Here is a 14984-nt window from a genome sequence, read left to right as displayed (position 1 = left end):
ACGCGGCATATTCTGCTGACCAGGTGTGATAAACATAAGAATACACTGAGATCTCCAGTTCTTGGACGTCACAATACAAATCTCATAAATATTTTGAGTGTACCACTAATCTACTTACCAAATTGTGGGCATAAGCAGACATCCGTAGCATACTTAAAAGCATGCGCCCATTAATCACGATTACATTGTGATGTGATGTCATGCAGCCCTAGGAATGCTGTTCCCCCAGGTGCACGGAACATCATACAAAGAGCGCTGACAAGGGTAGAGTTTTCACAGTACTTAGAGTGCAAGACACAGGACAACCCAAAACCGCAGTGATAGACACAAGAGATAATACACATATTGCAGTGTTTATGTAAACCTATAGCGCAGCATAAAATTCTGGAACGAATATCATGGAACTGAATAAATTAATAATAAGTTAAAGTACCCAGTGTGGATGGGGGTGCTCTTAACCCCGAAAACTCCTCTAGAAGTGCCAGATATATTGTGGACCCCAAGCTTCACTGTCACCTGTACGAGATGAGAGATATAAGGATGATATATTTTGAATAATTTGTGGTGAATTGCAAATTAAATCTTCTATCGTGTTTTTGAAATTTAAGTGCAGTTCCCTTATTAGGAATACTGACTTTGTTGAGAGCAGCATTTTCCATTCACAGCTTAGTTTTTTGCGCTGCGTTTTATTTCAAACTGCGGTTTGTGCTGCTGTGAGCTGCTAGCGGAGATTCCCATATGTACCATCGTTGACTGAAAAGTCATGCAAGGCACTGGGAGCAAGTCGAGTTTGTGCCTCATACTGCTATGGAAATGATTCATCTAATTCCTCTCTCTGGATGGGGCTCATCTGCTGTTAGCCAAAAATGCCACCATGCGCTACTCACTGCCCCTGAAAAGGGAGGTTTGGGGACATGGCGTGCCTCGCGATCTCGCCGCTCCCGGCCGGCTTGCAGGTCTCACTGACACACGCGGAGAGAAAACCTGTCCCCCGTGTGGGGGGGCTGACGGAAGCACCACTCCCCTGCCCACGGCAGCCTGGCTCAAGGGCCAACCGGGAGGCGGTGTGGCATGGAGCTGGGCACCAGGGCTGTGTAAACAAGATCAGCAGTAGACTCTCAAAAGGCGTCCACCTGCCGTCCAGGAATGAAAGGACATGACTTTACGTAGATGCCGTTCTGCACGCCTGTGCACATGTGCGTGTATCCGACCGGCCCAGGCTCCCCAAGGAGCCACGTCTGTAGCGTTCTGGCTGTAGGGAGGTTTTATAATTACACTCAGCATTCCAGCGATGGGTCACACAGGCTCTGGTGGCGCCGCCCTGTAGGATGGGTACACTGCCCACAGCCAGCTGCCCTGGCTCTGTACGCCCGTTCTCTACCTCTGTCACGACGTTAGCGTACCTAATGGCTACTTTGAACGTACGTTGACATTTCCGTCTTTTCATTTGGCACAGTGGATAAGGGCATTTTCCTCTCCGAATCCTTGCCCCCCGCCCAGTACGTGGTGAATTAGACGCGTCCCGCTTCACCTGTCTTCCAGGCCCGCCCCGTCCTGCTCACTGTCCACGCCGTCATTACCACCTCAGATCTGGAGTTTGACAGGACGAACGTGGACTTTGGGCACTGCACCATTTTCGACTCTGTGAAGAGCAGCGTCCGCTTAACGAACCTCTCCCTTCTGCCACAGGACTTCGGGTTTTTGGGAATCCCTAAGGTACGGCTCGCGATCGGGGTCGTGTAGCGCCCCCCAGCACTGACTGCTAGTGTGCCATGTTGTTTGATTTACATCCCAGGCATACAGAGTTCCATTTCCCAGCCCTGTCATCTTAGAAGTCGCTTCTATTTATAATTGACTGTATCGTTATCAAGGGTACTTTTTGTACTTGAAGATGAAGTGTGGGCTGAGCAGGAAAAAGCTAGAATAAGATCGCCATCTGTTGGATGCAACTTGCATCTACAGCTTTTCGTTTCACCGGGCCAAAGCACAAATGAAAGGGCCATGTTTTTATTCCTCATGTAGTTTATCGACGTTCAGCCCAGTGAGGGCTTTGGCACCTTACTTCCCCTGGAGACACTGGAGATTGACCTCATTTTTAGTCCGGAGAAGGCAGGGGAATGCAGGTTCCCGCTCACCTGCAAATCGGGAATTAACCGGTAAGAGGGATGCAGGGTGAGAGCCGAGGTACACGTGCTTAAGGACAGCCACCGATAGACGACAAGCCAGTGCAGATGCAGTGAGTCTGCAGTGTGCAGGAGAAGGCGCAGATCAGTATGACTCACAGGATGAGCTCTGGCTTCCTTATGTATGTATTCTACAGCAAAAAGATCGATGTGGTCAGGCTCATGTGGGGGCATGGAGCCTATATCAGGCAACACAGGGGTTAATAATAACTCTTATAGGTGTATTAGTCCATGCAAGGCACACATTGACACACTAGGGCTCTTGAAATCCGGACCTTAATTCCAAATCCAGGCCTTCTTTTCAGTTCTCCCAGATAGTTAGTTTAATAAATGCTGATTCTGATTGGCCTCAGGTAAAGGAAGGCCGCAAAATCAACAGGGCTGGGACCTGGATTTGAATAGCCCTGCACTAGAGAAAATTTAGAGATGTCAAGTAGGCAAACTGCTTGTCTTTAGACTGAGCAGCTCGGTTCGGACCCGTAGCCCTAAAGCACCATGCCGCCCGAACATTAGTGCGTCAGAGTGCAGCTTGGCCCGTCAGCGCCCGCCTCTCACTGCAGCTCCTGTGTCGGTGCAGGGACTTCAGGCTCTCCTGCCGGGCCGTGGTCGCACACCCCCCACTGCAGCTGTCCCACTCCCTGCTGAAGTTTGCCGCCACTGCAGTGGGGGATCACAGTACGGCCCTGCTGTACGTGACCAATCGGGCTGAGCCCCAGGGGGCGCCACAGCTGTTTCAGTTTGTCCCGCCGGATGATTCCGAAATCAGCATCACCCCCACTGGAGGACAGGTCATGCCTGGACAGGTAATAAATACCTCACCAGGAAGCATTTCTCCCGTTTATCATGCACGCATAGAGGGGGCATTGTGATGAACTGCATACAGATGTTTATTGGATTCTCAGCTAATGGGATCCCCAAGCATTAGGTCTAACCCCATTAGAGTAACACCTGTTTACTCGGTTTAGGATGCAGATTTTTTTTGTTACCCATTTTGCAATGTATTTATAATGTATATCGGCTTGTGTTGTCAGAGGTGCCTTGTGCAGGTGTCGTTCTGGCCCAGGCTGTCCGAGGAGCGGGTGAGGGAGGAGGCGGTCCGGCTGCTGTACCGTGGGGAGCACCGGCGGCACGAGGGGGGACCACTCAGCCTGGGAGCTGGGAGCAACCCAGACTCCCAGGAGGACGTGTCGGTGAGCCACCGGGCTGCTCATTCGCATACATCACTACCTCCCTCAGATCAAAGCTGAAGGGATGTCTGTCATTCCGAGGAGGTCAAAGTTATTACAGGGAACCGAGTCTGGGTGTAGAGTCTGGGTGTGAAGTCTGGGTGTGAAGTCTGGGTGTAGAGTCTGGGTGTAGAGTCTGAGTGTAGAGTCTGGGTGTAGAGTATGGGTGTAGAGTATGGATGTAGAGTCTGGGTGTAGAGTCTGAGTGTAGAGTATGGGTGGTGTGTGGCACAGAGCCCAGAATCAGAAGGTCACAGGTTTGATCCCCAGCTTTGGCAGAACAGTCATATATCGGTAGGGCCTTGAAAATGGCCCTTAACCCCCAGTTCCGGGAGTGCTACATATTAGCTGACCCTGCACTGTGGAGCCCCCCCCCCCAAAAAAAAAAAAGCTATGGAGAGCAAGATTAGGTAGGTGTAGAGAGGAATTCCATTGTACTGTACATGTATTCATACTTGTGCAAATGGCAAATGAAGGATTAAGTTTTTTATTTATTTTTAGGTTGTATGTACAGATTCTAGGAGGAGGAGTTATAACCTTGAGTGATTGCTTAGCTATCTATACCGATCCAGCTGATTTACTGGTATTTTGATCAGCTGTATGCAATTAATTAAAAATCAGATTTAGCTATTTTCCGTCTTTGAATCAGCATCGCGAATCATTTTAATGTTTATCAGACTAAGGGGATTTGGCCCCAAGGATTGTGACGGACTACCCCAGAGACCCGTGCCTTTGCAGGACAAGAAGGGCCCACCAGTTGGCCCAAAAAGAACCAGCGAGTCACCAGCTAGGGGCACCACAGGCAAGGGTGTGACAAAGGACAAGAGCGGCGGGGTGTGTCTGCCACTCCCCAAGGCACAGAGCCCGTTCCAGCCCCTCAAACCAGAGGACATCCAGGAAGGGTGAGGCTGGACAGGAACGTCAGCGAAGGTCATTTCATATGGCTCCTTTCACAGGTTCAAACAAAGATTTTACACAGGAAAAAGGGTAACACCGCCTGTACATTCTCAGCCCCTTAGGCGCCCATACTTACATATGTAAGACAGAGGGATTGTGAAGGAAAGAGTAACAGCTACAAGGTGAAAGAAATTCAGTTCGATTCTGTGTGATGCATCAGCTTCAATACTAAAACACATAGTTCTTCTTGAAAACCCTACGACTTTATGTCATTGTGTCTCAGTGATTGAAAAATGCCGAGAAGCAGGCAGGCAGAATCAGCCTGATGAAATATTAATTAAGAGGCTGCGAGCCACACATATTCCAGGAATTCATGGCCCTGTTGCCATCTCTCTATTCATCTTCTAGCCACTCTTCCTGATCAGGATCGTGGGGGCTGGAGCCTGGCCCAGGCAGCACAGGGCCTGGGCTACGGCCGGGATGGACTGTATACAGATTATGTGTATGGCGTATCTGGACTGCGCTGTGCACCCATTCAGAAGCCAGCATAAAATGCCGCGGTTTCTTAGCGGTTTATGTAACCGCTGCTTACATAAGACCTGTCAGGCCATTAGCGGTGGGATTCTCTGCTTTTTCCAGCTCGGAGGAGTACAACATAGGCAAGGCCTCCCTGCTCCGCTCCTGCCCAAGACACTTCAGTCGCTATGTTGTCCCCTGCTTTGTCACCAGCGACAAGCACATGGGCCTGGCTCAGGGCGGAGGGCTCCCACACAGGTACCTTTAAGCCCAGAAGATCTGGGCCCATCAGCACTATCTCTAATGGGTTATTCAGTACAGAGTCTCAGGGAACCTGGGCAGCCTGAGGAATGTCCTGGATGGGAGCCGAGATAAGTCTGTTACTACACATTGCTGTCTAATAGGAAATTCTGCCTGGCAGTGCATTAAAATGCATTTATAAACAGTACCAGTCAAAAGTCTGGACACACCTCCTGAAAAGCATTTTGTTTTTCAACACAATGATGACCCTAAGCACACCTTGCAGTTATGAAGTGAGTAATATCTTGCGAAGAAGGAATGGCATGGAGTGCTATGACCGATGACCTGGCCCCCACAATCCCTCCCCCAACCTAAACCCCATACAGCTGGTTTGGCATGAGCTGGATCAAAGAGTAAGAGCAAGGAAGCCAAATTGTGCCCAGAACATGCGGAAACTCCTTCAGGACTGTTGGAGAAGCATCCAGGCGGCTGCATCTGGCAGCTGGCTGAAAGGACGTCAGCAGTCTACAGTGCTGTCAGTGAAGCAAAAATTTTGAAGAATTTAAAATTTGAGAAAATTTTGAAATGTTGACCCTTCTCTTGGTCTCTTGGCTATATTTGATAAGTATCACTTCATTGCCTAGAGGCTTTTTACTATAAGGTGAATAACGCAGCTAAAATAGACACAAATGCATTGAAAGTAGATGTTTTCAGACCTTTGACTGGTACTGTATAATTAATACCAAAGGTATTGATCCATTTTCTGCCCTGAGGAGGGGAAATGTACTGTCATGTCTCTCCTGCACTTCCCGTTGTCTGTCAGTCCACATAACAGTCTGCATCTGGAGCTGCACTGCCCCGCTGTACGCCCCTGCTTGGTGATCGTCTCCAACAACGGCCAGTCAACGCTCAATTTCCACCGGGTGGAGACAGGTCAGCCTAGTCTACGCTCTTGGATCATTCAAAGTGTATAACAGTGGCCATAGACCTGTGATCAGTCTATCAACAGCCAAAATAGATAGGAAGGTTTCGTCCAAGGTAAATACTGAGACACTAGGTCTTTCCCAGATGCACTTACAGAATTCCACATGTATTTACCGGGACTCTGCCCACTGTTATAAGAGTTCAGGTATTTTATTTGCTAATTGAATCATCTGTGCTTGCATAGTGTGTTTCTGTTTCCTCCTCAGGGCAGAAGGTTGTGCAGCAGGTCACAGTACAGAACATCTCTCAGGAGACTCTGGAGGTATCCTTTTAAAGATGAAAGCCAGCTCACGCTGGGCGAAGCAGGCGGTGTAGTGGCTGGGGAAGTGTCTGCGAGACTCTGTACTATTACAGGCCAGCAGGGGGCAGAGTAATGTCACACGGCGGGGGTTTCAGTGATCATTGCGTTACCATGTGCTGTGTGCCTGCAGATGGTCGAGATGATGAAACTTATGCTGGCCCATTCTGACCAGCTGCCTTAGACCTTAGAGTCAGCTGGCTGGGCAGGGAGAGAGATTGAGGAGATGTGAAGAAAGTATGGAAGTGGCTTTTCTATATGTATAGCAGTTTGGATCTCAGTTATTTCTCAGGCCTTGTGGCTGCCTGCCATATTGCTCTACTACTGGAGTGCTAAGCATGTCCTAAGGAACCCAGTTGCGTACATCATGAAGTCATGCATTCCTCTGCATTGCTGTGATGACGGAAAGAGTGCTTACAGCAGCCTTAACAGGACCTCTCGGCAGCTGAGCTCTTCCCTTCTTGACATCTACGGTCCGTTTGTCATCCTGAATGCCCTCAGGCCCCTTGAACCTGGAGTGTCACATACCATCCTTCTGAGTTTCACTCCCACTCAAGCAAGGAAGGTAAGAGCAGCATCACAGAGGACGGCGGGAGCACGTGGCACTGGCTTTCTGGTTTATAGCAGGTTAAGTGTGACGTAGGTAACTGTTAGCACAGAAGGGAAGGGAGGGGATGCGAAGGAAAAGGAAGGGAAAGGGAAGAAGGAAAGGAAAGAGGGGAAAGGAAGGGAAGGGAAGAAGGAAAGGAAAGAGGGGAAAGGAAGGGAAGGGAAGAAGGAAAGGAAAGAGGGGAAAGGAAGGGAAGGAAAATGAAAGGAAAGAGGGGAAAGGAAGGGAAGGGAAGAAGGAAAGGAAAGAGGGGAAAGGAAGGGAAGGGAAGAAGGAAAGGAAAGAGGGGAAAGGAAGGGAAGGGAAGAAGGAAAGGAAAGAGGGGAAAGGAAGGGAAGGAAAATGAAAGGAAAGAGGGGAAAGGAAGGGAAGGGAAGAAGGAAAGGAAAGAGGGGAAAGGAAGGGAAGGGAAGAAGGAAAGGAAAGAGGGGAAAGGAAGGGAAGGGAAGAAGGAAAGGAAGGGAAGGAAAAGGGAAATGGATTAAATATCTCAGTTGGAGCAGCTGTTTAGAGCCTGAGGGGGATGAAAGTGATGCTTTGCAGAGTGGGAATAGATGCATTCTGGGTAGCATAGAGAGGGAATGTGACACTGATGATTATTAGTGCAGTGTTCCTTCAGAGAATGAGGTGTGTTGCTCCCTGTGACAGTACGCTGAGACTGTGGAAATCAGGTGCAGCAGAATGAGTCTGCCGCTCTCACTGTGCGGAGTTGGAGTAGAGTCCAAAGTGACCTGCCTGCACGAGGGAGAGGTGCTGAACCTCGGATATGTGTTACCGGGAGAGAGCACCTCACAAGTGTTTACGGTATGGAGGTCAACTTCGGAGTTTCTCCCAAGCTTGTCAGCACCATCAACAGTGCTTCAGCCCTCTCTCTGTCCCTCTCTACGGCCAGCTTCAGAACACGTCCTCATTTCAGGCGAGATTCCATGTCCGCTTGCAGAGCCTCTCTCCTACGAAGCACCAAGGGCTCCCAGAATTCCTCACTGCGGGCAGCCTCCCCGTTGTGGGTAAGGATCTCAGCTAATCCTGGCTCATGGCAAAACGCTGTTTTTACTATTTGTCTGCAGATTTTTCTTCTGTCTTTCTTACTATCAAGGTTTAGGTTTGTTGCACTTTCTAAATATCACGTTTACATTTGTTTTTACTTGCCTTTTGGCCTAATTTTTATCGTCTGAATCGAGTACACAGTCAGTTACCGATTTATTAGGCATACCTGCCCGGTAACACAAACAGCCAGCTCTTACCAGCAGCGAATCACGTGGCTGTGGCTCAATGCATGCAGCGTGCAGACCGACTCAAAGGCCCCAGATACTGTTTGGCTAAGCATTAGAACGGATGAGATGCGCGATTCACCCGAGCAGTTCTGCACGCAGTGCCATACATGGCGGTCGAGAATCTCAGAAACAATGTCTCAAGCGCAGAGAACGGTATGATGCACAAAGCATCCTGCAAATGGAATTTCTGAGGGTGAAAATCTCATTGTTAATGAGAAAGGTCAGAGAAGAATGGCCAGACTCGTTAATGGAAGCCTCAAGTGTAAAAATAACTGCCCGGTACAGCAGTGATGTGTTAAACACACACCTTAACTACGCTTGAATTATTATTATTATTATTATTATTATTATTATTATTATTATTATCCTGCACTTCTTTTTTTGACCTACCTACAAATTTGATTTAGACAAACTTTGGGAACGGATCTCATTCGTAACTTGAGGATGGTCTGTACTGGTCATTATAATGCATTAAGAAGGTAATGTACTATAGATGAGAGCTTCATTGGAGCTTATGACGTATTACAATCAACACTATGATGCCTTATGACTCTCAATAGAAGATGCTGTAATGCATTATTAATTCTTATACCGACATAATAATGCATTATGAAGGTATTTTTAGTGCATCTTCAAGAAGAGTGCTACCAGAATTATTCATCACTTTGTAATAAACCTACGATTATTAATAAATCAGCATTATTTAGTATCAAGAGGTTTTTCTGCCTGATGTCAGTTTTTTTTCTGCGCAGGTACCCAGAACTACAGCGGCCTCTGCGTGTTCAGCGTCTCACCAGTAGAGGGCTCTATACCTCCCGGGAAAACACAGGACATCACTGTCAAATTTCAGCCTGATCACGAGAGCCCTTTCTACTCCGACAGGCTGAGCGTGGAACTTATGACAAAGGTGACTTTGGCACATCTGATTTTTACTGAATCACACGGCACTAGTTCCGTCTCCCTTCATTTACATCACCTCTGATGTTCAGGATTTATCCCAGAAAGGTCATAAGGCCGGATATACGCAGTCTGGGATGCCCAGGTTAATTCCGCACAAACAGAGCTGGGTCTAGTCGCACTTCACAACAGAAACCTGAATTTGTAAGAAAACGCTACCCTGATTTTTAGCAGCAGTTAAAATGTTAAATTTTGCATCATTCAAACAGATTAATTTCTTACTGAACAGGGGGCCTATTTCATAAAGATACTGAATTAGCTCCAAACTGATGAAACATCTAGGTAGAATAAATAAACTATTTTTTCTTGCAGTAAAACACTCAGGATATGAAAACAAGGCTGGCTAAAACATTGCCAGGCAAGCGTGATGGTGAAGCGTCACATGCGCTGATGCGTAGGTCACCTGTTCTGTAGCCTATCTCACCCTGCATCCTGTGGCTAATGTCATAGTTCAGGCCAGCTGAGACTCGCAATACAATGAGACGCGTCACTGATTTAATCATAAGATTTTTCTCCTTAGTCATGATTAGCTTGAAGGAAGTGACTTTATTTTTTTGTACCTGGGACCAGAAACCTCCCTACTGCCCCCCTTATTATTCCACTCAAGATCATTCCTTTGTCAGCTCCCGCCGTAAGATAAGACCGTTGTTGATCCTCGCACTGTTGCTGTGGGGCACTGAGGTCACCTGGCAGCGCTGTGTGTGATCCACAGCCAAACACCACTTTTCTGTGCGGGGGGGGGGCACGGCTCCCAGCCAGCCTTCTCCCCTTCTCCCTGTGTGAGAGCGAAGGGGGGCACGAGAGCATGAGGTGAATATGCTCCTGAAGGAACCTCAGTCCACTGGTGATTGCTCACGTTTCAGTGGGTCGAGCCCTCAACATGAATCATGGCTGACTGATCTGTGGCTATTATTATATTCTGGTTGTACTAAGTTACATTCACGTGTATCACATGATAAATCAGGCTTAAAGCATTATGTAATAGCGTAGCTCAGTGTTTCCCAATCCAGTCCTCGGGGACCTGCAGACAGTCCACGTTTCTCCCAGTAGGGAGCAAAAATGTCTGGCAGGGAGCAAGGAGGGAGCAAAAAAGTGGGTTGTCTGGGGGTCCCTGAGGACTGGGTTGGGAAACACTGGTATAGCTAATTACACAGCTTGGCGTGGCAGCAGAGAGTGACTTGTGTACACATGCTGAGCAAACAGTCTCCTTACAACACAGTCAGCACATCTGACCATCACAGGAGGTCATGGGATGGTGTCATCAGGGGGAAAATTGCTGTGCTCAGTGAGCCTGTCTTTGTGGATGATCTATCCGGATATAAGGAACCTGCTTCATCACCGTGCGCTATGTTATTCTAATTATGCACATTCTTCGTAAGATGCACCCACAGAAATTATCATGATTATTCCTTACCAAAATAAAAAACAGGAGAAGTAATTCACTATTAATTCAGTAATTCAGTAATTCAGATGTAGAGTATATAACTGTATGGAAGGGATGTCAGCAATAAAACCACATTATTTAGTCACATCTTTTTAAGGTTTCCACTTTAACCTGTTGGTCATTACCATGCTGACGACATGCTGAGCAGGTCAGACCAGTCCTCTCTTTCAAGGCCACAGGTTCTAGATCATTCTGTGGAATCCTCAATCATTCCCAAGCCAGCTTGCCCAGTATTCCAAATCTTCCCAAGAGAACTACTCACCTGGGCATCCTTATTAAATGCCAACACCACATAAACCAGGGTCCCCCAATTCCAGGCCTGCAGGGCCAGAATCCAGCGCAGTTAACAGAGTTCCCTGCTGAAACACACCTACTAAACCTGGGAATGATGATTAGCTGACTAAGATGCTGCAAGCACCTCCCCTGTAGTTCATGTTCAAATGACAAGTACCGAGTCTGGAGCAGGTGGTAAAAATTGGTTCTGGAACTGCCTCCAAGGAACTACAATCGGGCCGAGTTCCTGCAGTGTGAACAAGACAAATGTTCCTGGTCCCCAAAAAAGGTTCTTGTTCCAAAAAAAGGTTCCGATTCCAGAAAAAGGTTCCAGCAGTGTGAATGCGCCTTTTGTACTTTCGCAGTTCAACCATGAATTTTTACAATGAATTGGCAAACTTTTCATAGTTCTACTGTGAAATCTATACAGTTGAACTATAAGCTTCACGGACAGAATTATTAAACACAAGAAGAGGTGACCATGAACCTCAAGGTAAAACAAGAGTTCTACTATGAAACGTTCATGGTCGAACTGTAAACTTTATAGTAGAACTATGAATAATTAAGGTTTAACTGTGACCTTTAGTGCCCCTAATGATGAAGCAGCCCTTTCGGTCACAAGTCCCCTGGGTTTTTAACTCCACATTGTCCTGTGTGTGTGTCTCTGCACGCAGCAAGCAGTGTGCTCTCTGAGGCTGCAGGGGGCGTGCTGCAGGAGCTCCGCTTTCCTGTGTGGAGGGGAGCCGCTCACGGTGGCCAAAGAGTCGCTGGCTCGCCTGCCCCCTCCTCGCCACACCAGCGCTCCAGGTACCTCTGCTTATCGCCGACTGCGTTTGCTCAGAGGGAGCTGGCCTGAGCTTAGTCCTGCGCCAGGAATGCAGGCTGCTGTGTTTATTATCAATGTTGTTGTCCAGTGGATAGTTCTATTCAAATGAGTTGAGGATGAAAGGCTCATGGTGCCATAGCACAGCGCTGTAGATCTTCTGTGCCGTCCACAGCAGACTCTGACCAAAGTCCCCAGCCTGTCCTGCTGACTTTCGAGGCAGCCGCAGGCAGGGGGGGGGACGTCCCCGTGGTCCGTCAGCTGGAGGTGGGATGTGTGCACTCTGCTCAGAAGGTACGCCTCACATATACGCACCACTGTAGAAAACTGCCACAGTCAGACCATTACTGTGTTTCTCTTACGCGACAATATATTATATAAATATCAAATGTAACATCTGTTATTTACACATATTATCAAATACAATGTAAATCTAGGCGTGAGGTCTCCTCGGTGGTGTGCCACTCACCATAACGGATTTCTGGCGGAGACCCGGGTTCGATCCACGCCATGCCACATTAGCCATCTGTATAGTGGGGGGCCCCGGATGCCAAAGACCGGTTTGGGTTCTGGGGGGCTGGGTCAGCCAGATGGGCTCCCCTCCCCGCCGTTGCTCCGCGGTGATGTTACTGCCGGCTGAATCCCTCGAGCGCATTACAGCACCTGCCAAGATCATCTGTCTGGTGCTGTGAGCCTCGGAGGAGGTGATAGTCATCACACCCCCAGAATCAGCGTCCAGCTTCCAGGGGGAATCGGTGATTCCAGATTGTGTGAAAATGGGGAGATTAAACACAAAAAAAGCAGTGAGCATGTCCAAATGCAGCTGATAAACAAAAACATGATGTCAGCCCCAACTGGGAAATGGTAAATGGGATGTTTTAGCAGGGGAGGAGACCGTGACGTCTCCTGCATTCTGGTGAGCATAGCCATAGCGGCCAAGCTGCCCCCCACTGACGAGTTATCGCCGTTTGACCTTTATCCCTGGCAGAGCGTGGAGTTCAGGTGGGACGGCCTGGCAGAGTTACAGCAGAGTGGCTTCACTGTGGAGCCGCCGTCCGGCCTTGTGACGCCCGGCACCAACAAGACTCTCACCGTGACGTGGGCAGCCCCTAATGGTCTGGAGGTCAGTGTACACCGAGTGGTCACAACTATGGCCTCACGCCCATTTTGTCTCAGTGCTCTGCCTTTCCACTTCTTCCTGGCCAGTCCAGATCAAAATTAGCCAACCAGAAACAGTATTATGTCCATTTATTTAGTTTCCCAAAAGAGCTCGGCGGGAACTTCGCATGATGAGTATAACAGTCGATGCTGTATGGAGAGAATCACTCTGATTGGGGAAAAGATCCAACGAAAACCTGAGGAGGGAGAACCAAGACTGACTAGTTGATTATAATGCGAATAGTGCTGAGCTCAGCAGGGTTTTCGTTTCTCTTCGCAGCAGATCCAGGGTCTCTGGCACGTCATGCTCAGAGGTGGACATTTCAGGTCCAGAAAATAAAAGTCCAGACCAAGATTTTGTTTCAACCAATCAATTGAGTATAAATAGCCACAGTGACAGAGTCCTCAGTTGGTTGGTTGAAACAAAATCTTGGTCTAGATTTTTAATTTATGGACCTGACATTTTCACTTCTGGTGTTACCTGAGGGCCCCCCCTACCCACTTTATAAATGATCATTTCGCTCCCTCCACAGTGCAGGTAATTTGGGGCCCCGACCGTCTGTAGCCAGAGCTCACCCTGCTTGGTGTCGTGACAGCAAACTTGTTTGTGTGTTTTGAAAAGTTCATCGATCATTCAAATATATATTGGTCTCGGTTACAGACAGACCTTAATAGACAGACCTTTGGTTATGTATGTAGGCAGCCACGTGCAGTGATATGGGGCAGGGCGTCTACCTACGGGAATGGGTCCGGTTTGGGGAGGGGCTTCCGGCACATTCAGATAGGGTAGGTGGTGTTTGGCTGCCCGCGGGCGAATAAACACGGCATATTATTTATCCATATTTCACTCTGCTGCTTAAAAAATGTCTCTGGGCCTTTGCCGCTAATCTGCCCCCCCCCCCATTTACCAGGGAAATATGTTCACTATACACATGACAAAAAAACTCCCTGGAAATAAAATGACCACAAGTAAAATGTGCAAATTATGAGAGTCAATCAAGCTCTTTTCAAGTTCAAGTGACTTTATTGGTCATTTCACACACATGAGGTGAAATTGTAATTCTACAAAGCATGAAAGGACAAGAATGTCATCTCCTGTCTGGAGGGAATAAAACTCCTATAGCTCGTTTACACAAAGCAGGAAATAAAGAAAGGCACAAACAAAAATAAATGCCTGTATTGATTCCTGTGTTTTATAAATGCCTGTATTTTCTTTTTGGAGCCACTTCATTAACTCTTATTATTAGTTGTTAGAAATAATCATTTGCGTTATTCAGACTTTATCCTGTCCTCAGTGATGAAATCTAAGGAAAGCTAATCCTGTTTACTCGCACTGTATGCCTCATGTCCCTTGGCTGAGACGCCGCCTGGGTACCTTCACATTGAGAGCTGCCACCTCTCAGGTTTTATCACCCTTACCTTCGGGCCGGCTTCTGTCCTGTTGTGCCGAAGTTTAACAGAGTGACGCATGCCAAGGCACAGCTGTCCCTGAGAGGGGAAGAGACTGAGGTGTACAGCGTGAATCTGCTGGCGAACATCATGTAAGCCTGCTGAAGACCCCGGAGAGCAGCGCCCCCTACAGGACGGCATAGGAGACAAGACGCAAGATGGAAATGGGATGGTGTCCTTTGTCTGATAGAAATGAATGTAGAAAATTTTGAATGTGGAATGGGCTGTGCAGGTTATCTGGGGTTACCTTTCATTCTGCTAGCTGCTTATTCACACCTGGAGCTCCTGCTCACATCCTGAAATTTCCAAAGGAGCAGGTTCCCCCACAGCAAGTGTAGGCAGCAGCTAAGGCTTTATGATATTTGTTAATAAATAACGGAATAAATCTGGGAAATTTGTATGTGTCCTGTTTCACTTGCACAGTCATCAGGCCGCTGTTGTTACTACAGTTCAGAATAAATGGGGTCCAGTGAAAGTGGAACAATGTGGAAAGGCGGATCTAAACACTGAGGAGCTGGAGGACGTCACTCTGTGTTTCTACGTCCTACCATATAAAAAGCAACAATGAAAAGGCCGCCCGCCCACAGCGGAAGGCTGTACCCCACGTCACCCCCAGCTTTTCTGAAGTATCACATCTGAATGTCCCCCCTGT

The 14984-nt window shown here is 47.9% G+C and overlaps 1 protein-coding gene across 5 annotated transcripts in view; it reads left to right on the top strand.

The window, feature by feature from the left end:
* Positions 1–14716, top strand: part of cfap74 (cilia and flagella associated protein 74) — a 52959-nt gene extending 38243 nt beyond the window's left edge. For all 5 annotated transcript variants that reach the window (XM_049017085.1, XM_049017086.1, XM_049017082.1 and 2 more), the window contains 16 exons: positions 1543–1716; positions 2023–2156; positions 2761–2986; positions 3215–3373; positions 4148–4311; positions 4946–5080; positions 5886–5995; positions 6253–6308; positions 6790–6909; positions 7603–7758; positions 7847–7961; positions 8981–9135; positions 11577–11709; positions 11901–12019; positions 12714–12848; positions 14336–14716. In XM_049017085.1, the coding sequence (XP_048873042.1) occupies positions 1543–1716; positions 2023–2156; positions 2761–2986; positions 3215–3373; positions 4148–4311; positions 4946–5080; positions 5886–5995; positions 6253–6308; positions 6790–6909; positions 7603–7758; positions 7847–7961; positions 8981–9135; positions 11577–11709; positions 11901–12019; positions 12714–12848; positions 14336–14428 (2184 nt within the window). In that variant the 3' untranslated portion in view covers positions 14429–14716. The remainder of the gene's footprint in view (positions 1–1542; positions 1717–2022; positions 2157–2760; positions 2987–3214; positions 3374–4147; positions 4312–4945; positions 5081–5885; positions 5996–6252; positions 6309–6789; positions 6910–7602; positions 7759–7846; positions 7962–8980; positions 9136–11576; positions 11710–11900; positions 12020–12713; positions 12849–14335) is intronic.
* The last annotated feature ends 268 nt before the right edge of the window (positions 14717–14984 follow it).

Source organism: Brienomyrus brachyistius, chromosome 6, assembly GCF_023856365.1.
Source record: "Brienomyrus brachyistius isolate T26 chromosome 6, BBRACH_0.4, whole genome shotgun sequence".
Lineage (NCBI taxonomy): Eukaryota > Metazoa > Chordata > Actinopteri > Osteoglossiformes > Mormyridae > Brienomyrus > Brienomyrus brachyistius.
Note: the sequence above shows the minus strand (reverse complement) of the source record. Positions and strands in the feature narration are given on the sequence as shown.